An 18,708-nucleotide genomic window follows, 5' to 3' on the forward strand; every position below is an offset into this window, starting at 1 on the left:
AGATTTCATATGTGGATACCCTTTAAACTCAGGAATTGTACTTAGAGAACTGTGTTCTATAGAAATACAGTACACAGCTGTTTACACAAGGATACTTACTGTAGGATTTTTTTTTCCTTCTGAGACAGGGTCATGCTCTGTTGCCTTGCAGGTGTGTACTGGTGCACTGTAGTCTCAACCTCTGGGGCTTAAGTCATCCTCCTGCCTCAGCCTCCTGAGTAGCTGGGATCACAGGCATGCATACTTAACTAATCGAACAATCCTCTGGCCTCAGCCTCCCAAAGTGCTGGGATTCCAGTTGTGAGCCACTGTTCCCAGCAAGGATTTTTGATAAAAATGAAAAAAATGTAGGCTGGGCACGGTTTCTTATGCCTGTAATCCAAGCACTTCAGGAGGCCGAGGCAGGTGGATCATCTGAGGTCAGGAGTTCGAGATCAGCCTGACCAGCATGGAGAAACCCTGTCTCTACTAAAAATACAAAAAATTAGCCAGGTGTGGTGGCGCATGGCTGTAATCCCAGCTACTTGGGAGGCTGAGGCAAGAGAATCGCTTGAACCCGGGAGGTGGAGATTGTGGTGAGCTGAGATCATGCCATTGTACTCCAACCTGGGCAACAAGAACAAAACTCCATCTCAAAAAGAAAAAATGTAAATATTCAACAGAATTCTGGTAAATCCATGCTGTGAAATATTGGCAGCCAAGAAAAAGAAAGTCATTTGTATATAAGGACCTAAAAGGATGGATGCTTTTATATACTGAGTGAAAAAATACAAGTTGCAAAAGAGTATATATTTTTTTCCCTTTCTTGTAGAGAAATAAAACAAAAAATGTGTACTTCTGTTTTTAATATATGCAAAGAAATATATCACAAACTGTTAATAGTGGCTGCTTGGAGAAGAAATGGAAAAGTTCATCTTCATTTTACATACTTTTATACTTTTTTTCCAACAACGTTTCGCTACTTTGCAGTTTTCTTAAAACTAGAGTAAAAAAATGCTTTTCCTCAGTATATGTCAGTCACAAAATTATGATTACATATAGCATAAGCTATTTTTGCCTTTAATTTTTGGTTTCAGTCATGATGTTTGGATGCTTTTTAGGCAGGAACAGAATAACCTTGCAATTTATGCTAGAAAAGAATAGAGTTAGAGCTACTGTTTCTTTAATTGTTTTCTTACAGCTTTTGAAATAGGTGTTTCAAAATGTTCCATGATTTGTGGTGGGAATAAAACAGAGCTCTTGAGAATAGCCATATTTCTTTATTAGTTGGCTGCTTTAAGTGAAGAGTTGGTGTATATAAACAAAAGTTGGTGTATAGGTTAAAAGACCTTACACGAATTAAGAGAGAGATGACTTCTGGAATAGCAATATGAGGAGCTCCACAGACCAGTGAAACAACCATAATTGGTGAAAATTATTTTTTCTTTCTTTTTTTTTTTCAGATGGAGTTTTGCTCTTGTCACCCAGACTGGAGTGCAGTGGTGTGATCTCAGCTCACTGCAGCCTCCACCTCCTGGGTTCAAGTGATTCTCCTGCCTCAGTCTCCCGAGTAGCAGGGATTGCAGGCACCTACCACTGCATCCAGCTAATTTTTTGTATTTTTAGTAGAGACGGGGTTTCACTGTGTTGACCAGGCTGGTCTTGAACTCTTTACCTCAAGTGATCCACTGCCCTGGCCTCCCAAAGTACTAGGATTACAGGTGTGAGCCACCACACCTGGCTCTAAAGATGTGACTTCTTGAAAAAATAATTTTCCGCAGGGTGCAGTGGCTCACGTCTGTAATCCCAGCACTTTAGGAGGTTGAGGCAAGAGGATTACTTGAGTCCAGGAGTTTGAGGCTGCAGTGAGCCACAGTTGCACCCCTATAGTTAAAACAAACAAACAAACCAACCTTTGGAAATTGTCCTCAGACTATAGAGCAAATGAATATATATTTTTTTTAAAAAAATCTACTAAATCTTATCAAAAGGAGCAAGTTTCTGTGGCACTTCAGCCACAACTTGCTGTACCCCCTACAGAACCCAGTCAAGGGCCTATAGCATCTCCCTGGGAAAGGCAGGGTGCCAGCATTTTTCATCCTTTCAGTTCCATATTGCAGAGGTGAAATTCCCAGTGAGTGTGGCCAAGAGGTGGAGGCCCAGTCCTTCCACCTTGCCTCCATTCATAAGGCAAAGACTCTGCCCCAGTTGTGGGAGGCTGAGAATACTGGGTCCCCAATTTTTCTCACTGCAGCCTACTCATATAGAACAGAGATTTCATGCCAGGAGAGGCAAGCTAAAAAGAACAGAAGCTACTGTCTTCATCTAGCACCCTGCTCATAAAGCAGGAATGTCACTCTAAAAGAAGGGCCTCTTTTCCCAGCCCCACTTCCAGAGCTGTGGCTTAGAAATTTTGCCCAGGGGCTGGGCGCGGTGGCTCCACGCCTGTAATCCCAGCATTCTGGGAGGCCGAGGCGTGTTGGATCACCTGAGGTCAGGAATTTGAGACCAGCCTGGCCAACATGATAAAACTCCTCCTCTATTTAAAGTACAAAAAAATTAGCCTGGTGTGGTGGCTGGCACCTGTAATCCCAGCTAGTTGGGAGGCTGAGACAGGAGAATCAGGTAGGCCCAGGAGGCGGAGGTTGTAGGGAGCTGAGATCGTGCCACTCTGCTCCAGCCTGGGTGACAGAGTGAGACTGTCTCAAAAAAAAAGAAAAGAAAAGAAAAAAGAAATTTTGCCCAGAGGGAGAGGCAGGTCATAAGAATAGAGAACTCTGAAATTTTCCTTAAAGGAAATTACTTTATTTGGAACAGAGTGTGGAGACGTTTAAGCCTGAGAGCACTCTCAAAAATAGTGGAGATTTTGGTGAGAAGGCCAGTATCACCCTGATACAAAGACCAATGACATCATAAGAAAATTAAAAATCAGTATCACTTAGGAATATAGACATAAAAATCTTGAATAAAATACTAGCAGATCAAATACAGCAATATAAAAAATGATTTTACACCATGACCAAGTGGAATTTATCTCAAGCATGCAATTTTGGTTTAACATTTGAAAATCAATTGTGTAATATACTATATCTATCAATAGAGTAAAGGACAAAATTCACATGATCATCTCAGTAGGCACAGCCAAATCATTTGACAAAATCCATCACCCTTTGTTTAAAACACTCTTCAAGCTGGGAATAGAGAAGATCTTCCTCCGCCTGGTAATGGGCATCTATGAAAATCTACAGTTGATAACATATTCTTAACATACTTTCTCACTAAGTACAAGAGTAAGACAAGGATGCCCACTGGTGCCATTTTTATTTAACATTCTACCAGAGGTTCTAGCTAGAGTAATTAGTCAAGAAAAGAAAAGCCATCCAAACTGGAAAGGAAAAAAGTAAATGTATCTATATTTGCAGATTATATGATAAATGATATATATTTTTTCTATATATATAATATATAGAAAATTCTAAGGAATAGACACACATCCAACATATTATTATACACACCGTATTAGAACTGCATAAGTTCCACAAGGTTCCAGGCTATAAGATCAATATAGAGAAATCAACCACTTCTATATCTTTGAATAAATAATTCAAAATGAAACTAAGAAAACAATTTTATTTATTTATAAAAGCACTAGAACAGAATACTTATGGATAAATTGAACCAAAGAAATGCAAAACTTAGACTCCAAAAACTTAAATAATTGTTGAAAGAAATTAAAGAATAAGTAAATGGAAAGAAATCCCATGTTTATGGACTGGAAAAGTTAATACTAAGATGGAATTAGTCCTAAATTGATCTACAGATTGAACGCAATCTCTATCGAAATTTCAGATAGCTTCTTTACATAAATTGACAAGTGAATCTTGAAATTCATTTTTTTTTTTTTTTTTTTTTTTGAGACGGAGTCTCGCTCTGTCGCCCAGGCTGGAGTGCAGTGGCTGGATCTCAGCTCACTGCAAGCTCCGCCTCCCGGGTTCACTCCATTCTCCTGCCTCAGCCTCCCGAGTAGCTGGGACTACAGGCGCCCGCCACCTGCCCGGCTGTTTTTTTTATTTTTTTAGTAGAGACGGGGTTTCACCGTGTTAGCCAGGATGGTCTCGATCTCCTGACCTCGTGATCCGCCCGTCTCGGCCTCCCAAAGTGCTGGGATTACAGGCTTGAGCCACCGCGCCCGGCTGAAATTCATATGAATGTTCAAGGGACTCAGAATCACCAAAACAATCTTTAAAAAGAACAGTTATAGGACTCACAGTTCTCAATTTGAAAACTTACTGCAAAGCTACAGTAATCAAGAAAGTAAAATTCTGGTGTAAAAATAGACATATAGGTCGATGGAATAGAGCTGAAGTTCCAGAAATAAACCCTCATATGTATGTATGGTCAGTTGCCTTTCAATGTGAAGACCATGTAATAAAGAATAGTCTTTTCGGCCAGGTGTGGTGGCTCACGCCTGTAATCCCACCACTTTGGGAGGCCAAGGCGGGCAGATCACAAGGTCAGGAGATCAAAACCATCCTGCCTAACACGGTGAAACCCTTTCTTTACTAAAAAGAATACAAAAAAATTAGGCAGGCATGGTGGTGGGCGCCTGTAGTCCCAGCTAATCGGGAGGCTGAGGCAGGAGAATGGCATGAACCCAGGAGGTGGAGCTTGCAGTGAGCCGAGATTGCGCCACTGCACTCCAGCCTGGGCGACAGAACGAGACTCCATCTCAAAAAAAAGAAAAAAGAGAATAGTCTCTTCAACACATATGCTGGGACCACAGGCTAGCAATAATAAAAAGAATGAAATTGGATAATTTCTCAAATCATACATAGGAATGAACTAAAAATGGATCATAGACTTAAATTTAAGAGCCAAAACTATAAAGCACTTAGAAAAAAACATAGGAGTAAATCTTCATGACTGTGTGTGTGTTAGGCAAGGCCTTCAAAAAAAGCAACAAAAGCACAGTCAACAAAAGAAAAAGTAGATAAGTTGGACTTAGTGCAAAGAAAAAACTTCTGAAATTTAAACCTTCAAAAAAGTGAAAGGTCAGTCGACAGAATGGGAGGAAATACTTGCAAATCATATCTTAAAAAGGATTTGTACCCAGACTATGTACTCTTACAACTCACTAATAAAAAGGCAACGCATTTTTAAAATGAGCAAAGGCTGTAAATCAGTAGTTCTTCAGATAAAATGTTAAAATGGCCAAAAGCACATGAAAAATGCTCAGTAGCTATCAAGGATATGCAAGTCAAAACCACAAGGAAATATCACTTCATACTTACTAGGATGACTATAATCAAAAACATAACAACGAGTTAGTGAAGATGTGGAGAAAGTGGAACCCTCAGACACTGTCGATTAGAATATAAAATTGTGCAGCTTCTTTGGAAGACAGTTTCACAGCTCCTCAAAATGGCAAACCATATGAGTTACCATATGACACAGCAGTTACACTCATATATATACCAAAGAGAAATGATGTCCACATGAAAATTTGCACAGGAATGTTCATAATAGCATTTGTATCATAGCCAAAAATACGGAAACAAATGTCCATCAATCTATGAATTGAGGGCTGAGCACAGTGGTGCACGCCTGTAATCCCAGCACTTTAGGAGGCTGAGGCCGGCAGATCACTTGAGGTCAGGAGTTCGAGACCAGCTTGGCCAACATGGAAAAACCCTGTCTCTACTAAAAGAAATACAAAAATTAGCTGGGCATGGTGGCACATGCCTGTAGTCCCAGCCACTTGGGAGGATGAGGCAGGAGAATCACTTGAACCCACAGAGGCAGAGGTTGCAGTGAGCTGAGATTGTGCTGCTGCACTCCACCATGGGCAACAGAGTGAGACTCCATCTCAAAAACAAGAAAAAAAAAATTATGAATTGATAAAGTATGGTATATCCATACAATGGAATTTCATTTGGCAACATAAAGCAATGAAGTACTGATACATGTACAACACAGATGAATCTTGAAACCATTCTAGAAGAGAAACCAGTTGTGAAGGAGCATAGATTGTATTATTCAATTTATATGAAATATCCAGAATAGGCAAATGTATACAGACAGAAAGTAGATTAGTGGTTGCCTAGGGGGGGTTGGGGTGGGATTTCTTTCTGGGATATGAACATGTTCTAAAATTGATAGTGATGATGGTTGTACAACTTCATGAATATACTAAAAACCATTGAATTATGTACTTAAATGGGTGTAATGTTTGGTTTGAGACTTATCTCAGTATAGCCTGAAGATTAATACTATTCAAAGTCTATCATTTAGCAGGTGGAAGACCTAGGATGAAAACTCATAGCAGCCAGTATTTCCTGTTGTTATCATAACAGAGGACTTTGCCTTTTTTTTTTTTTTTTTTTGGTTTAACACAAATGAACTATTACCGGTTGCTTTTATTTAGGGCCTGTGTTATTTGAAAAATACAACATAATGAAATGTATAATGAAAAATACAATCCACCTGCCTCAGCCTCCCAAAGTGCTGGGATTACAGGCATGAGCCACTGCGCCCGGACTAATTACGTTCCTTCTAATTAGCACTAGACTCTGCTATATTTAACAGAAAATAACAGAGGCCAAAACAGGTAAAGATTATTCTCTCATATGAAGTTACTAGGGTAGGCAAATCAGGCTAGCACTTTTGGAGGCCAAGGTGGGAGGATCACTTGGGACCAGGAGTTTGAGACTAGGCTGGGCAACATAGTGGGAGCCCATCTCTCTACAAAAAATAAAAATAAAAAATTAGCTAGATGTGGTGGCATGTGCCTGTGGTCTTAGCTACTTGAGGCTGAAGCGGGAGGATTCCTTGAGGCCAGGATGTCAAGGCTGCAGTGAGCTGTGATTGTACCACTTCACTTCAGCCTGGGTGACAGAGAAAAACTGTCAAGTTTTGAATTACATCATGTTGTACCCCATAAGTAAATACAATTTTTACTTATCGATTAAAAATAAGGCCAGACATGGTGGCTCATGCTTGTAATTCCAGTGATTAGGGAGGCTGAGGCAGGAAGACTGCTTGAGGCCGAGTTCAAGACTAGCCTGGGCAACACAGCAAGACCCTATCTCTACAAAAATAAAATAAATTAGCCAACTGTGGTGGTACATGCCTGTAGTCCTAGCTATTTGGGAGGCTGAGCAGGGAGGACTGCTTGAGCCCAGGAGTTGAAGGTTACAACATTCAGCCATTGTATTCCAGCCTTGGCAACAGAATGAGATCCTGTCTCCAAAAAATAAGTAAATACATTTTAAAAAAAGAAAAGTTATGTACTAGACAGTCTAGTACTGCGAGACAACTGCTCTGTCATCAGGGACCCAGGTTCCTTCTGTTGTACCTGCTTTACTATCAGTAAAGATTGCTTCATGGTCACAGGATGGCTGCTGGAGTACAAGCTATCACATCCCAGCCTCAGGCAGTAAGCCACCATATATTAGAAGAGAAAGGCAGAGTGACAGGTCTGCCTGTTTGAAGAGAGCAGGAAAAATATTTTTTAGTTGGGCACATTGCCACATAATATTACTAGTATTGGGGAGGTGATATTGGTTAAGCAAGGAGAAAATGCCACAACTCTGGAAAAAAAACTTTTTAAATAATTGGGACTGGGCACAGTGGCTCACGCCTGTAACCCCAGCACTTTGGGAGGCAGATTGCGTGAGCCCAGGAGTTTGAGACCAACCTGGGCAACCTGGTGAGACCCTGTCTCTACAAAAAATACAAAAATTAGCTGGTGGCATACACCTGTAGTCCCAGCTATTTGAGAGATTGAGGTGGAAGGATCACTTGAGCCCGGGAGATGAAGGTTGCAGTAAGCCATGGTCACACCACTGCGTACCAGCCTGGGTAACAGAGTGAGACGTTGTCTAAAAAAAAAAAAAAAAAAAAAGATAATAATAGTAATAATTGAAAAAAAACTGTGTTCTTATTGTTAGATTCTGAAAAGAAATCATCTCTCCTGTCAGAGGAACAACAAGCAACAAGCGCTTTAGTAGAAACCATCAGGCAGAGTATTCAGCATAATAATGTTCTTAAACCCATCAACCTACTTTCACAGCAAATGAAGCCAGGCATGAAAAGACAAAGGTAATAATCCAGTATTTTTTGCTTGCCACCACTCAATCATTTCATGTTTTTAAAAAATTATCTTACTTTTAAAAAATATCTCTAGTTGTCAAAGAAATACATACTCATTGCAAACCATCTGATTGTTCTAAAAAGTGCTACACAGATATATGCATTACTACTTGAACACACACACACAATAAAAGTGTCTGGGGGCTTGGCACAGTGGCTCACACCTGTAACCCCAGCACTTTGGGTGGCCAAAGCAGGAGGATTGCTTGGGCTCAGGATTTTGAGACTGGACTGAGCAACATAGCAAGACCCCATCTCTGAAAAAAAAATAATTTGGCGGGGTGGTATGTGCCTGTGACCTCAGCTACTTGAGAGGGTAAGACAGGAGGATTTCTTGAGCCCAGGAGGTCAAGGTTATAGTCAGCTGTGATCACACCACTGCACTGCCACCTGGGTGACAGAGCAAAACCCTGTCTCAAAAAAAAAAGAGTGGAAATAGATTACATTTTAAGAAGATAATTCATTGATCTAAAATGTACTTTCTTTTGGAAACATTACTGCTGTTTGCTGGAAACCTATAATTATATTTATTAACATTGATAAACTTATGTACCACTTATTCAGGGCCTGTGATACCCACACATCTTTTCTTTTGTTGGACATAAGAGAATATGGGAATAGGAGTAGAAACAATTTAGGAAAGGGATACATGCAGTGAACTATAAAGGATATGGAGTTATTGTGCTCCTGTCACTATTGTCTGCTAATATGCTCAGATTAGTACTCATCCCCTCCTCAGCATAAGTGAATTCTGCAGTAGAGGCTTCAGAAAAGTGTGTGTAATTGCGTATATCAAACATTACTAATGTTTCCACGGTCCCCTTCAAGTTTTTTAGGTCATGGCATCTTTGAAGATAATCTCAGAAGTGACAGGGCAAGAATTGACAATGAAAATGGATGGATCCATTTTTACTCTCAATAGTTGAGGTAGAGATGACCTTCACAGTCTGTAATAAGAGTAGCTTGCTGCAAGCATCTGTAGTTTAAGGACAGGGACGTAATATTAGAAATGTCATATTATGGCTTCTGAAGCTTCTAAAGAAAGCGATGTGAAGTGTCACTAGAATCAGCATTAACTCCTACTTTTTTTTTCTTTGTACACCAGTGCATTTCTTAAGTTTTCCTCTCATCTTTAACAACTGAGTCATAAAGCTCACTTTTAGTGTTTCATTTGTGACATTTTAATGCTCACAAGCCAAATAAAGGTGAACTGTCCTTTGCTATTGGGTGAAATAGTAAAGAGACCACACCACCTTTTACATTGTGTCAAGGGTTTTAAACCCCTAACTTACTTAGAAATTAATCTGTTACTTTGTCAAGTGACAAAAGATGAGAGAAGACTCTGCTTTTGTAAATTTTAATTAGAAATTAGAGTTAAAACAGTTAATGTATTGTTGAAATAAAGTTAAGCCATTTTTAATTGTTACTAATGTGAAGCTTTATGCCCATCAACTATGTTTTAACTTTACTTTGGAATAGAAACTTGCAGGAAGTTACAAAAATAGTACAGAATTCAGTGTAGCCTTCATGCAGCTTCTTCCAAATATGACACCTCATATAACTAACTGTAACGTAATATTAAAACTAGGACATTGACATAGGTGTATTACTGTTAACTAGATGACAAAACTTAATGTCTTCACCATTAAAAAAAAAAATGCATCTGTATTTTAATGCTATTTGCCCATTAACTTTTAAAACATATTTGTTTTATAGGAGTTTATACAGAGAAATCCTCTTCTTATCATTAGTGTCTCTAGGAAGAGAGAATATTGATATTGGTAAGTTGGTTAATAAAAGATTACGAAAGGAAATTTTATATTTTATTTTCAAAAGTAATTTTAAAAAATGTAGCTGGTATGTATAAAATATTTAAAAGATTTCTACTTCTAAATATGTAGTTCAAAAACATATAATTTGACTCAATACCAATTTGAAATGAACAGCTGTTGTCTTTCTTAACAAATTACAACTTCATTTTTGAAAATTTCTTTCAGAGGCATTTGACAATGAATATGGAATTGCATACAATAGTCTGTCTTCAGAGATTCTTGAAAAGTTGCAGAAAATTGATGCTCCACCAAGTGCCAGTGTCGAGTGGTGCAGGAAGTGTTTTGGAGCGCCTCTCATTTAAATAGAGATTCACTAGAATTTTGACACACAAGGCTTGGAGATTAGATTTAATCTGGAAACATTCAAGGGTTTTTTTCCCCAAATCGTAAGAACTGGTGAATATGGAATTGAAGTAATTCTTGAGGACAGTATTTAATGAATTATGATTCATACTGCATCATGTCGAAATATGAAATGCCATTTAAATGTCCCAGGGCTTATTAACATTGAAGATTTTCAACTCCTAAACTGCTTTTCTGCCTCTGTGGAAAACTACTTTGGGATTCCTCAGTATTTGTAGTAGTTTGATAGAAATAATGAGGAACCATATTCATTCTAGGCATTATTTATATTTGAAGTTACTGAGTTTGAGGAATGGCAAATTAAATTTGCCTAACCTCCAAAATGAAATATCTCAATTACAAAAGCAACATAGCCGGGCACGGTGGCTCATGCCTATAATCCCAGCACTTTGGGAGGCTGAGCAAGGTGGGTGGATCACTTGAGGCCGGGAGTTCGAGACCAGCCTGGCCAAAACGGTGAGACCCTGTCTCTACTAAAAATACAAAAATTAGGCGCGCCACTGTAGTCCCAGCTACTGAGGCTGAGGCAGGAGAATCACTTGAACCCAGGAAGCAGAGGCTACAGTGAATGGAGATTACGCCACTGCAACTCTAGCTTGGGTGACAGAGTGAGACTGTCTCCAAAAAAAAAAGCAACATATTTGTGTAAGTGTGTATATGTGTACGGCTGTGCAGGTATGTGTATATACAGCCATATTCTAAGTGTATATTTATTAAAATAGATTGCATGTTGCAATACAATTTTCTGAAATTTTCTGATTATTAAATGAATGACTACTACTGAACTTGTATGTAGTCATTAATCTTAAAATTACCTGAAAATCTGATGACAGCTGCCTTCCCTGACTTTAATGCATTAGGTTGGGGCAAAATTGTAGTTTTTGCCACTATTAATGGCAACTATTATTTTTGCACCAACATAATACACTTTTCATATTATGTATTATCTTGCTTAATGGATTTTATCTTGATTATCCAGTGACTTCCATCCTCTTCCCATATCTTAATTTGCAATAGTTTTAAAATTGGAACAAATGAATCAATCATCAGTTAAAATGAAATTAAATCAGCTGCCTAATAATTTATGAAATTCATTGGAACATGCTTAAAATGCTAAAGTGTATGTCATTAAACGTAAAATCTTTGTTCAGGCACATACCTTGTTGGTATCGATCACTTTTTAAAACCTGTGGGATAAACTTGCACTGCACACAGAAGTTTTATTCTTGTATAATATTTAGATTTGTATGCTTGTGAGTAAAAATGTGCATTTGTAAATACTGTTTTTTTTTTAGGTTGAATCAATTAAGTCTTAAAACTGTAAATTTATTAAGCTTGTTGTCAGTAGGTTTAAGAAAATCATGATCTCACATGCCTCACTTTGACATTTATCATGCCTTTATTAAAAATATCCCTTAGGAACAGTAAGTTTGCCTTAACTCTCTGCATGGTTTTAAAAGCCAGTGGTTTTGTGAGTGTTTACAGTAATTATGCAGATGGCTAAATGAGTTGACACAGTAAAATTACTTCCATATGGTACAGTAACAGCCTAACTCCCTTCTACCTGATGTAACCATTTACAAATTGTAGTTATTGTACCAGTCTTTCAACATTTCAGGGTTAATCTGACCTATGCAGAATTCTAGTGTGAATTTATTGTGAAAATGCTAAATTAAACAACTTGTCAGAAATTATGTACAATTTTCATTACCTTTAATGGATCTTTTGCACTGTCTCAGAGTATATATTTTTGCAACTCAAGACTTGGTACTAGTTTTAATACTTAATACTTACTGACCCAACAGAAGTTTTGAATTACCTTGCATATAAAAATTGAGCTTGAATAAAATGAAAAATTCTTAAGTTCGTTGTGTTTTGTTACATTAAGCCTCCTGAAATCTGTAATCTTTAGAATTCCAATACTTTTGCTTTTTCCATTTCTTCACTGGAGTCTTCGTAACTTGAACTAAATTTTCACTTACTGAAGCACTTCCCATTAAAAAAATTCTGTAAAGATCTCTTTACATGTTTAAGAATATATGGCTATATCAAATTACAAACTTTCTAATAACTTTAGCAATCATACCTTGAAAACTTTAGCCTGCTGCTGCCACTTAGATATTGGGACTGATTCCTTGTTGTAAATTCTTAAAGGCTTTTTCCAATACCCACCGCAGATAGGGTACCACTAAAAATTTACAAGAAAAAAACATTACTATGGAAAGATTTAGAAGTACCCAGAATGACTTGTAGCACTGTATGCTACTTTAATCCTGACAACTTCTAAAAGCAATCTTTAAAATTAGTCCAGATTACTTAGCAGTACCTTACATTGCTTTGGGGTTTGATAGCAATTGTTTTTTCTTCCAACGAATGAATTGTATAGGTTGATCACAACCTGCATAGTAATGACATGTCAGAATGACTTGCATCTGTCTCTGGAGAACTGGGTATGGTGGCTCATGCCTGTAGTAATCCCAACACTTTGGCATGCCAAGGCAGGCAGATCACTTGAGCCCAGGAGTTCAGGAGTAGTCTGGGCAACATAGCAAAACTCTACAAAAAGCACAAAAACAAGCCAGGTACGACAGTGCACACCTGTAGTCCCCAAGAGGTCAAGGCTGCAGTGAGCCATACCACTGCTCTTCAGCCTGGGCATAGGAGTGAAACCCTGTCTCAAAGGAAAAAAAAAAAAGTCTTAAGGAGAAACAGACTGTCCTCATTTTGTGGCTGCACTCGATTTTCAGAAAGCAGGGCGGTTCTCATGTTTTGTGCATCACAGTCAACCAAGAACTGGTTAATACAAAACTTTGGACCGTATACCGGACTCACCTTGTGGCTCTTAAGTTCCTCTCTGTGGTGGTTTCAGGTAAAATGCTAAATTTCTCTTTGCTTTTTTTTTTCTGAGGGAGTCTTGCTCTGTCGCCCAGACTGGAGTACAACAGCGTGATCTTGGCTCACCGAAACCTCAACCTCCCTGGTTCAAGTTATTCTCCTGCCTCAGCCTCCCAAGTAGCTGGAATTACAGGCGCCGGTGGCTAATTTTCTTGTATTTTAATCAAGATGGGGTTTCACCATGTTGGCCAGGCTGGTCTTTAACTCCTGACCTCAGGTGATCCACCTGCCTTGGCCTCCCCACCTGGCGATCCCCTTTGCCTTTTAAGTTCTGCATACTACTAATCACCAGCTAAGATTCATGTTATGTAGCTTTTTAACACCATGTAGCAGGCATCCAGGGACTGGCATTATTGGCCTCACACCTGGGAGCTTTTTAGTAATATGAAAATGTAGGTCCCCACTCCTCTATCACTATCTGCGCCTTAACCAGACCCCTAGGTGATTAACATGTACATTTAAAATTTAGTACTCTGCTTTATAAAGCTATTACAGTAGTTCCAACAAAGAGCTTGCACTGCTTCAACCTTAAAGCCTAATGTGCCTTCTTGTAAAGATCCTGATATTGTCAGGATAGTTAGAATAGAAACTATTAGAAAAAAATACATGCTTTGTGCATTTTTCACTGATCCAAGAATGTTTTTAGTCATTTCCTTTCAGTGTGTGAAACAATTCACTGGAGTTGAAAAACTCTGTTAAAGCAAATTTGAAACGGTTTAAAAACTTCATTTTAAGATGGTATCCACTAAAACTATGCCTTAAAAGTTATCTTCAAAAAAGAAGACATGTTCATCTTCACATGGTCAATTTTCATGTATTAAATTGTGTATAGTGTTTTAAAGAGCTATATTCCTCAAAATAAACTATATGAAAAAGATTAATAGTTCTCATCATTTCCCCTAAGTTCAATGCCATTCTGAAGAGGCAGATTCTTATGCTCAGAATCCCTTCCTGTGCTACCCATCCCCCAAAAAGAACCCCTTTACATTGACCTTGTCTTCCACTACCACACAATAGGTCTGATTTTATCCACCATTGGATTACCATATACATATCCCCATTTTCTATGACCAACTTTCCCTCTCTTCATTTATGTAGTTTTCTGTCAAGCAATGAAAAGTCAACAGAGATCCGAGTCTGATCTTATTTATTTGTTACTCAAAAAATCTTATTTTTGACTGGATTCAGACTTAGAAGTAGAAGCTCGCAGAGAGGAAAGTCTGCGTCTCTTTGCAATTTGTTCCTGGCGCTTCTCCTTAGCCTCCTAAACAAAACAAAAAACAGCATATAGTTAAGGCCTTTCTGGGGTAAAGATGCAAATCCAAAGCCAGGTCGAACTCCTCCCACCCCCTCAAATCATCTTACACTAACCTTCATTCTTTTGGCCAAAAGTTTAGCATATTCTGCAGCCTCTTCCTTGTTTTTCTTAGTACGCTGCTTCTTCAGAGCAATACGCCGCCGTTTGTGCTGCAGGACACGTGGAGTAACAAGACGCTGAATCTTGGGTGCTTTGGTCCTAGGTTTCTTACCTAAAAATTCAAAGGACTCAATCATTTCAACTGTTTTGTTAGAATCCACATCTACTTTAAAAACATCAGAAATGAACGTAAGCGTCATCAACAGCATCTATGAAAACCTGTATTGAGGCCTTTAAAATCAAATCAGAAGTATTTTAAAATACTTTTTGCCCCTCCACAGAAATCTAGAAGATGGGTTAAATATTATAAAAATATAAGGGAAACCAAGTGCTGAAAAATAACCAAGCTAACCTTTACTACCTTCCAGTTTTACTAAAATACAGTGGCATGTTAAAATATAACTCTGCATAGTCAATTTGTCCGTGAAAACCACTTAACATAGTATTTACATAATCATCCTGCCATACTTTTAAGTGTAAGTTGGATGTAAGCTTGCATCTCTATTCCCCTTGACAATTCCTGCCAATTCAGGGGTAACGTAACAATTAACATCAGATTATGTGACATGTTGTTAAAGTATCTTCATTAATCTGATCTGTACTCCAAAACTGCTCAGACTGTAGATCTGCATTGGAGCACAGGCTGTTTCATGAACACTCGTGGGAGTTTAATTGCCTTAGGCTAAATGCTCAGATGTTCAGGTTCTGCTAATATTTCAGACTCCTACTATAAACACAGGAACCATCTAAAAATACCCATCAACCACACCATGCTTTTATTATTCTGATTATTTCCAGGGCTGTGATTATCAGCAACTGCCACCTATTTGTCAATTGCTTTTCTTTCTTTTTTTTTTTTTTTTTGCAATGTCAGCTTCATTAGGGTAGGAATTTGTCTATACTGTATTCTCAGCACCTTGAACAGTACCTGGTGCTCAAATAATTGTAATTACTGACTTAACAGACATGTACTATATATGCTATGTACAGGTGTTAAGTCACACCAGTCCTGGAAAAACAAAATCCAGAGAAATTCTTTCAGATTTTGTCAGGAAAACCCAACCTTGACTGACATGCTGTTTATTCTATTTAACATAAACATTCCCAAATTTCACTACAGAAATATTGTCATTTGAGGTCCTCACTGGTATGTTGTCTAATATATTGACACAAGTTCTTAAAAGGTAAAGCTCCAAAATCCCTAACTCCCGCTTCCTAGTATTCTAAGGTCTCTAACTTCTAATTCTTACAACTCTTAACAATTGTTATCCATATCCTACAGATGAAACAAGTTTAAAGCAACTTCTTTAGTAAGCCAAAAAATAATTTAGGGTTGGGTGTGGTGGCCTGTAATCCCAGCACTTTGGGAGGCCAAGGTGGGAGGATCACTTTAGCTCAAGGGTTCTAGACCAGCCTGGGCAACAAAGTGTGACCTCATCTCTTAAAAAATATTAACAGTAATAATTTAGAACATCTGATGTAAAATTACAAAGTGTGTGGTGGTGAGATAATAGTTCCAGAATTCTCAAGCATGTGACTCCTAAACCAGATAGCAATGACCTTAAAGTCAGGTTAGTTTTGGATAAATGTATACATCAAAGATTCACAGGCAGATTTTCAAGGAAATTACTGCACTCTACAAAGCACTGGATATAATAAGCAAGCATTAATACCAACTGGGTATGCTGGCCACCCCCAAATATTTTTTGTAAAAATTCAGACTCCAGGTGAAGAATGCTAAGGCTCCAAAGGCACATTTTTATCTTCTGATATGCACACAAAATGATATTGACAAATCACCAAAATTAAGCAAGCCCTAATTGCATAATCCCTCCTACCTTCTTTGTTTAAGGGCTTTCTTACAACATACTGGCGGACGTCATCTTCTTTAGAGAGATTGAAAAGTTTGCGGATTCTGCTAGCTCTTTTGGGGCCCAGGCGGCGAGGCACTGTAGTATCAGTCAGTCCAGGAATATCCTTCTCTCCTTAGAAGACACAATTGAAAAGATTTTAATTCAACAACTTCCTTAAGAATCCTAAATCAAAATATTTAATGTTGAATTGATGGTAAAGAAACAAATCCACTGGATACTGCAAATGAATAAGCATTTGGACAACTGGCTTTACATCAATTTCAATGAAAATTGAACACAAGTAACCCTCACCTTTTTTTACAATAACCAAGTTGAGAACGCTCAGATTGGCATCCACAATGCAACCACGAACTGATTTTCTCTTTCTTTCTCCCGTTCTCCTTGGTCTGTAACAGGAATGCCCCTTACTCAGTAGCAGGCGGACACGGCCATGGGTCAAGACACCCTGCTTCATGGGGAAACCTTGTTTGTCGTTCCCACCACTGATTCGGACCACATAACCCTGCAAGAGCATACAATGAATGACACATTTACTATTTCTATTCCAAAATTATACAATACAGGATTGTGACCTCTGTGAACCACACCTATATGAGAAAGGATAATTCATTATGAAAACCAATTTAAACTTAAAACTTAAGCACGTTTTCTCTGATCAGTAAGTTTTGTCTACATTCCCAACTTATCAAGTTCAATTATCAGATGTCTTTCATTCAAGTCGCATTTCTAACCGATGTTTTATTAGAAATAACAGCACTAGGAAGATAAAATATCAAAGAGCAACAAACAAATCAGATACAATGCGTCTTCGCACTTTGGGGATTATGAGGACAGCTATGTGATATCTGCCGAATGCATGATGCTTGGCAAGAATTACGTTGATGTAAACTTTACGTATATTTTACGGCTTACTCTATGTCTCCCCTCCAAGGTAACAGCTCAACTTCATAAAGTGGCATTCGGAAGCAACTTACCAAAGGTCAGAAGCCAGAACCCGCAGTCTGAACCCCATTCCAAATACCAATTACCAATGGCGTTTACCGTCTCTGACTTCAATAGCTGCAACAATTTGTTAACTTTTACCTTCCATTCTTCACCCAGAGCGTCAGCAGCAACTTCTGTGGCCATACGCTTCTCATAAAAAGTACGAAGTTTGCGTTCATCGTCCACTTCAATGAGTTTCTGGCAGCCAGTGGCTGGGAAGGAGATGTTCAGCTAAGGATTAAAAGGGAGGGAAATAGTTTACGAAACTACCTACACAGGTAATTGTAGAGCCATCCACAAAGTTAATTCCACTGCAAAAAGCCTTTCATGTTGCCTCCACACAAGCAGGAAATATGAGATGCCGACCGTACTCACTAAAAGCACGTGAAAGCAGAGTAGCAGTCAAGAAGCGCCGCACTCAGGAGGACGTATTCCCCTCAAGCTCCGCAGAACGACTCTGGGGGCGAGGGCGCTCCGCAGCCGTTCACCCTCCCGAAGCAAGAAAGCCGGGGTCAAGAGCCGCACCACAGGCCTGCCGCAAACTGGGCAACACGCCGGGACGCCACCATGGCGCTCCCGGCCCGCCGCGGCTCCAGCCGCAATCGCCTGCCATCCGCTCGGCCAAAAAGCTCCATGCCCCAGAAAAGCGAGCCTTCTCCTACTTGAGACCCTTCTCCACCTAAAGCCAGGATCTTGCAGTGCTGGAAATGAGGCAATATCGCGTTCTGGGACTCGATTCACGTTCCCCAAACCAGTCTAACACTCGCCACCACCACCTACCTTCATCTTGAAGCAGCCGAACGCCTCCGAGGCGCCACAGAAAAGAGGGCCAACTTCCGCTTAGCGCAAGTCTCATAGGCGCTTTCAGTTCTCGCGAGATGAGCAGAAGTACGGGACAGCGGAAGTAAGCACGGGTGGGCGGCACTTCCGGGGTCGAGTTGAATCAGGGTCTGGGAGGTGAAGTTGATTGCCAGTGGGTGTGAGGTTGTGCCAGCAGTTGGTGGTCTGGTAAGGCGAGCCCGCGTGTAATTCTGAGGGTTAGTCCCTTCCCTGTCTTGTCTTTTCCACGCTCCCTGGGTTTTGGAGCTGGGTGGCTCACGCCTGTAATTCCAACACTTTGGGAGGCTGAGGCGGGCGGATTATTTTAGGTCAGGAGTTCGAGACCAGCCTGGCCAACATGGCGAAACTCCGTCTCTAATAAAAATATATAAAT

At 39.4% G+C, this 18,708-nt stretch overlaps 2 protein-coding genes across 8 annotated transcripts in view; one reads left to right on the forward strand and one right to left on the reverse strand.

Annotated features, from left to right (window-relative positions):
- Positions 1 to 12,206, forward strand: part of DENND4C (DENN/MADD domain containing 4C) — a 110,132-nt gene extending 97,926 nt beyond the window's left edge. The window contains exons 29-32 of the mRNA XM_011992669.1: positions 6,565 to 6,586; positions 7,929 to 8,079; positions 9,847 to 9,911; positions 10,128 to 12,206. Of these exons, the coding sequence (XP_011848059.1) occupies positions 6,565 to 6,586; positions 7,929 to 8,079; positions 9,847 to 9,911; positions 10,128 to 10,264 (375 nt within the window). The 3' untranslated portion in view covers positions 10,265 to 12,206. The remainder of the gene's footprint in view (positions 1 to 6,564; positions 6,587 to 7,928; positions 8,080 to 9,846; positions 9,912 to 10,127) is intronic.
- Positions 12,207 to 14,350: 2,144 nt separating this feature from the next.
- RPS6 (ribosomal protein S6) lies at positions 14,351 to 18,372 on the reverse strand. Of its 7 annotated transcripts, none has more exons than XM_011992658.1 (6): positions 18,276 to 18,372; positions 17,595 to 17,726; positions 16,803 to 17,013; positions 16,476 to 16,622; positions 14,592 to 14,749; positions 14,351 to 14,484 (listed from the first exon to the last, which is right to left on the reverse strand). In XM_011992658.1, exons 1-6 carry the CDS (start codon positions 18,279 to 18,281, stop codon positions 14,389 to 14,391), a joined length of 750 nt encoding a protein of 249 aa, XP_011848048.1. In that variant the 5' UTR covers positions 18,282 to 18,372; the 3' UTR covers positions 14,351 to 14,388. The 7 variants fall into 7 exon arrangements, with proteins under 7 accessions (XP_011848048.1, XP_011848049.1, XP_011848051.1 ...); XM_011992659.1 differs by having other exon boundaries at positions 14,351 to 14,481; positions 18,276 to 18,370; XM_011992661.1 differs by having other exon boundaries at positions 14,351 to 14,475; positions 14,588 to 14,749; positions 18,276 to 18,370.
- Positions 18,373 to 18,708: the final 336 nt, after the last annotated feature.

Source organism: Mandrillus leucophaeus, unplaced genomic scaffold (assembly GCF_000951045.1).
Source record: "Mandrillus leucophaeus isolate KB7577 unplaced genomic scaffold, Mleu.le_1.0 Scaffold415, whole genome shotgun sequence".
NCBI lineage: Eukaryota > Metazoa > Chordata > Mammalia > Primates > Cercopithecidae > Mandrillus > Mandrillus leucophaeus.

Excerpts from the sequence above, each read along its gene's own strand:
- RPS6 (XM_011992655.1), bottom strand. Across the intron at positions 17,014-17,594 it reads CTCTGGGTGAAGAATGGAAG|GGTTATGTGGTCCGAATCAG; the intron begins GTAAAAGTTAAC and ends ATGCTCTTGCAG. Across the intron at positions 16,623-16,802 it reads CTTGGTTATTGTAAAAAAAG|GAGAGAAGGATATTCCTGGA; the intron begins GTGAGGGTTACT and ends GTGTCTTCTAAG.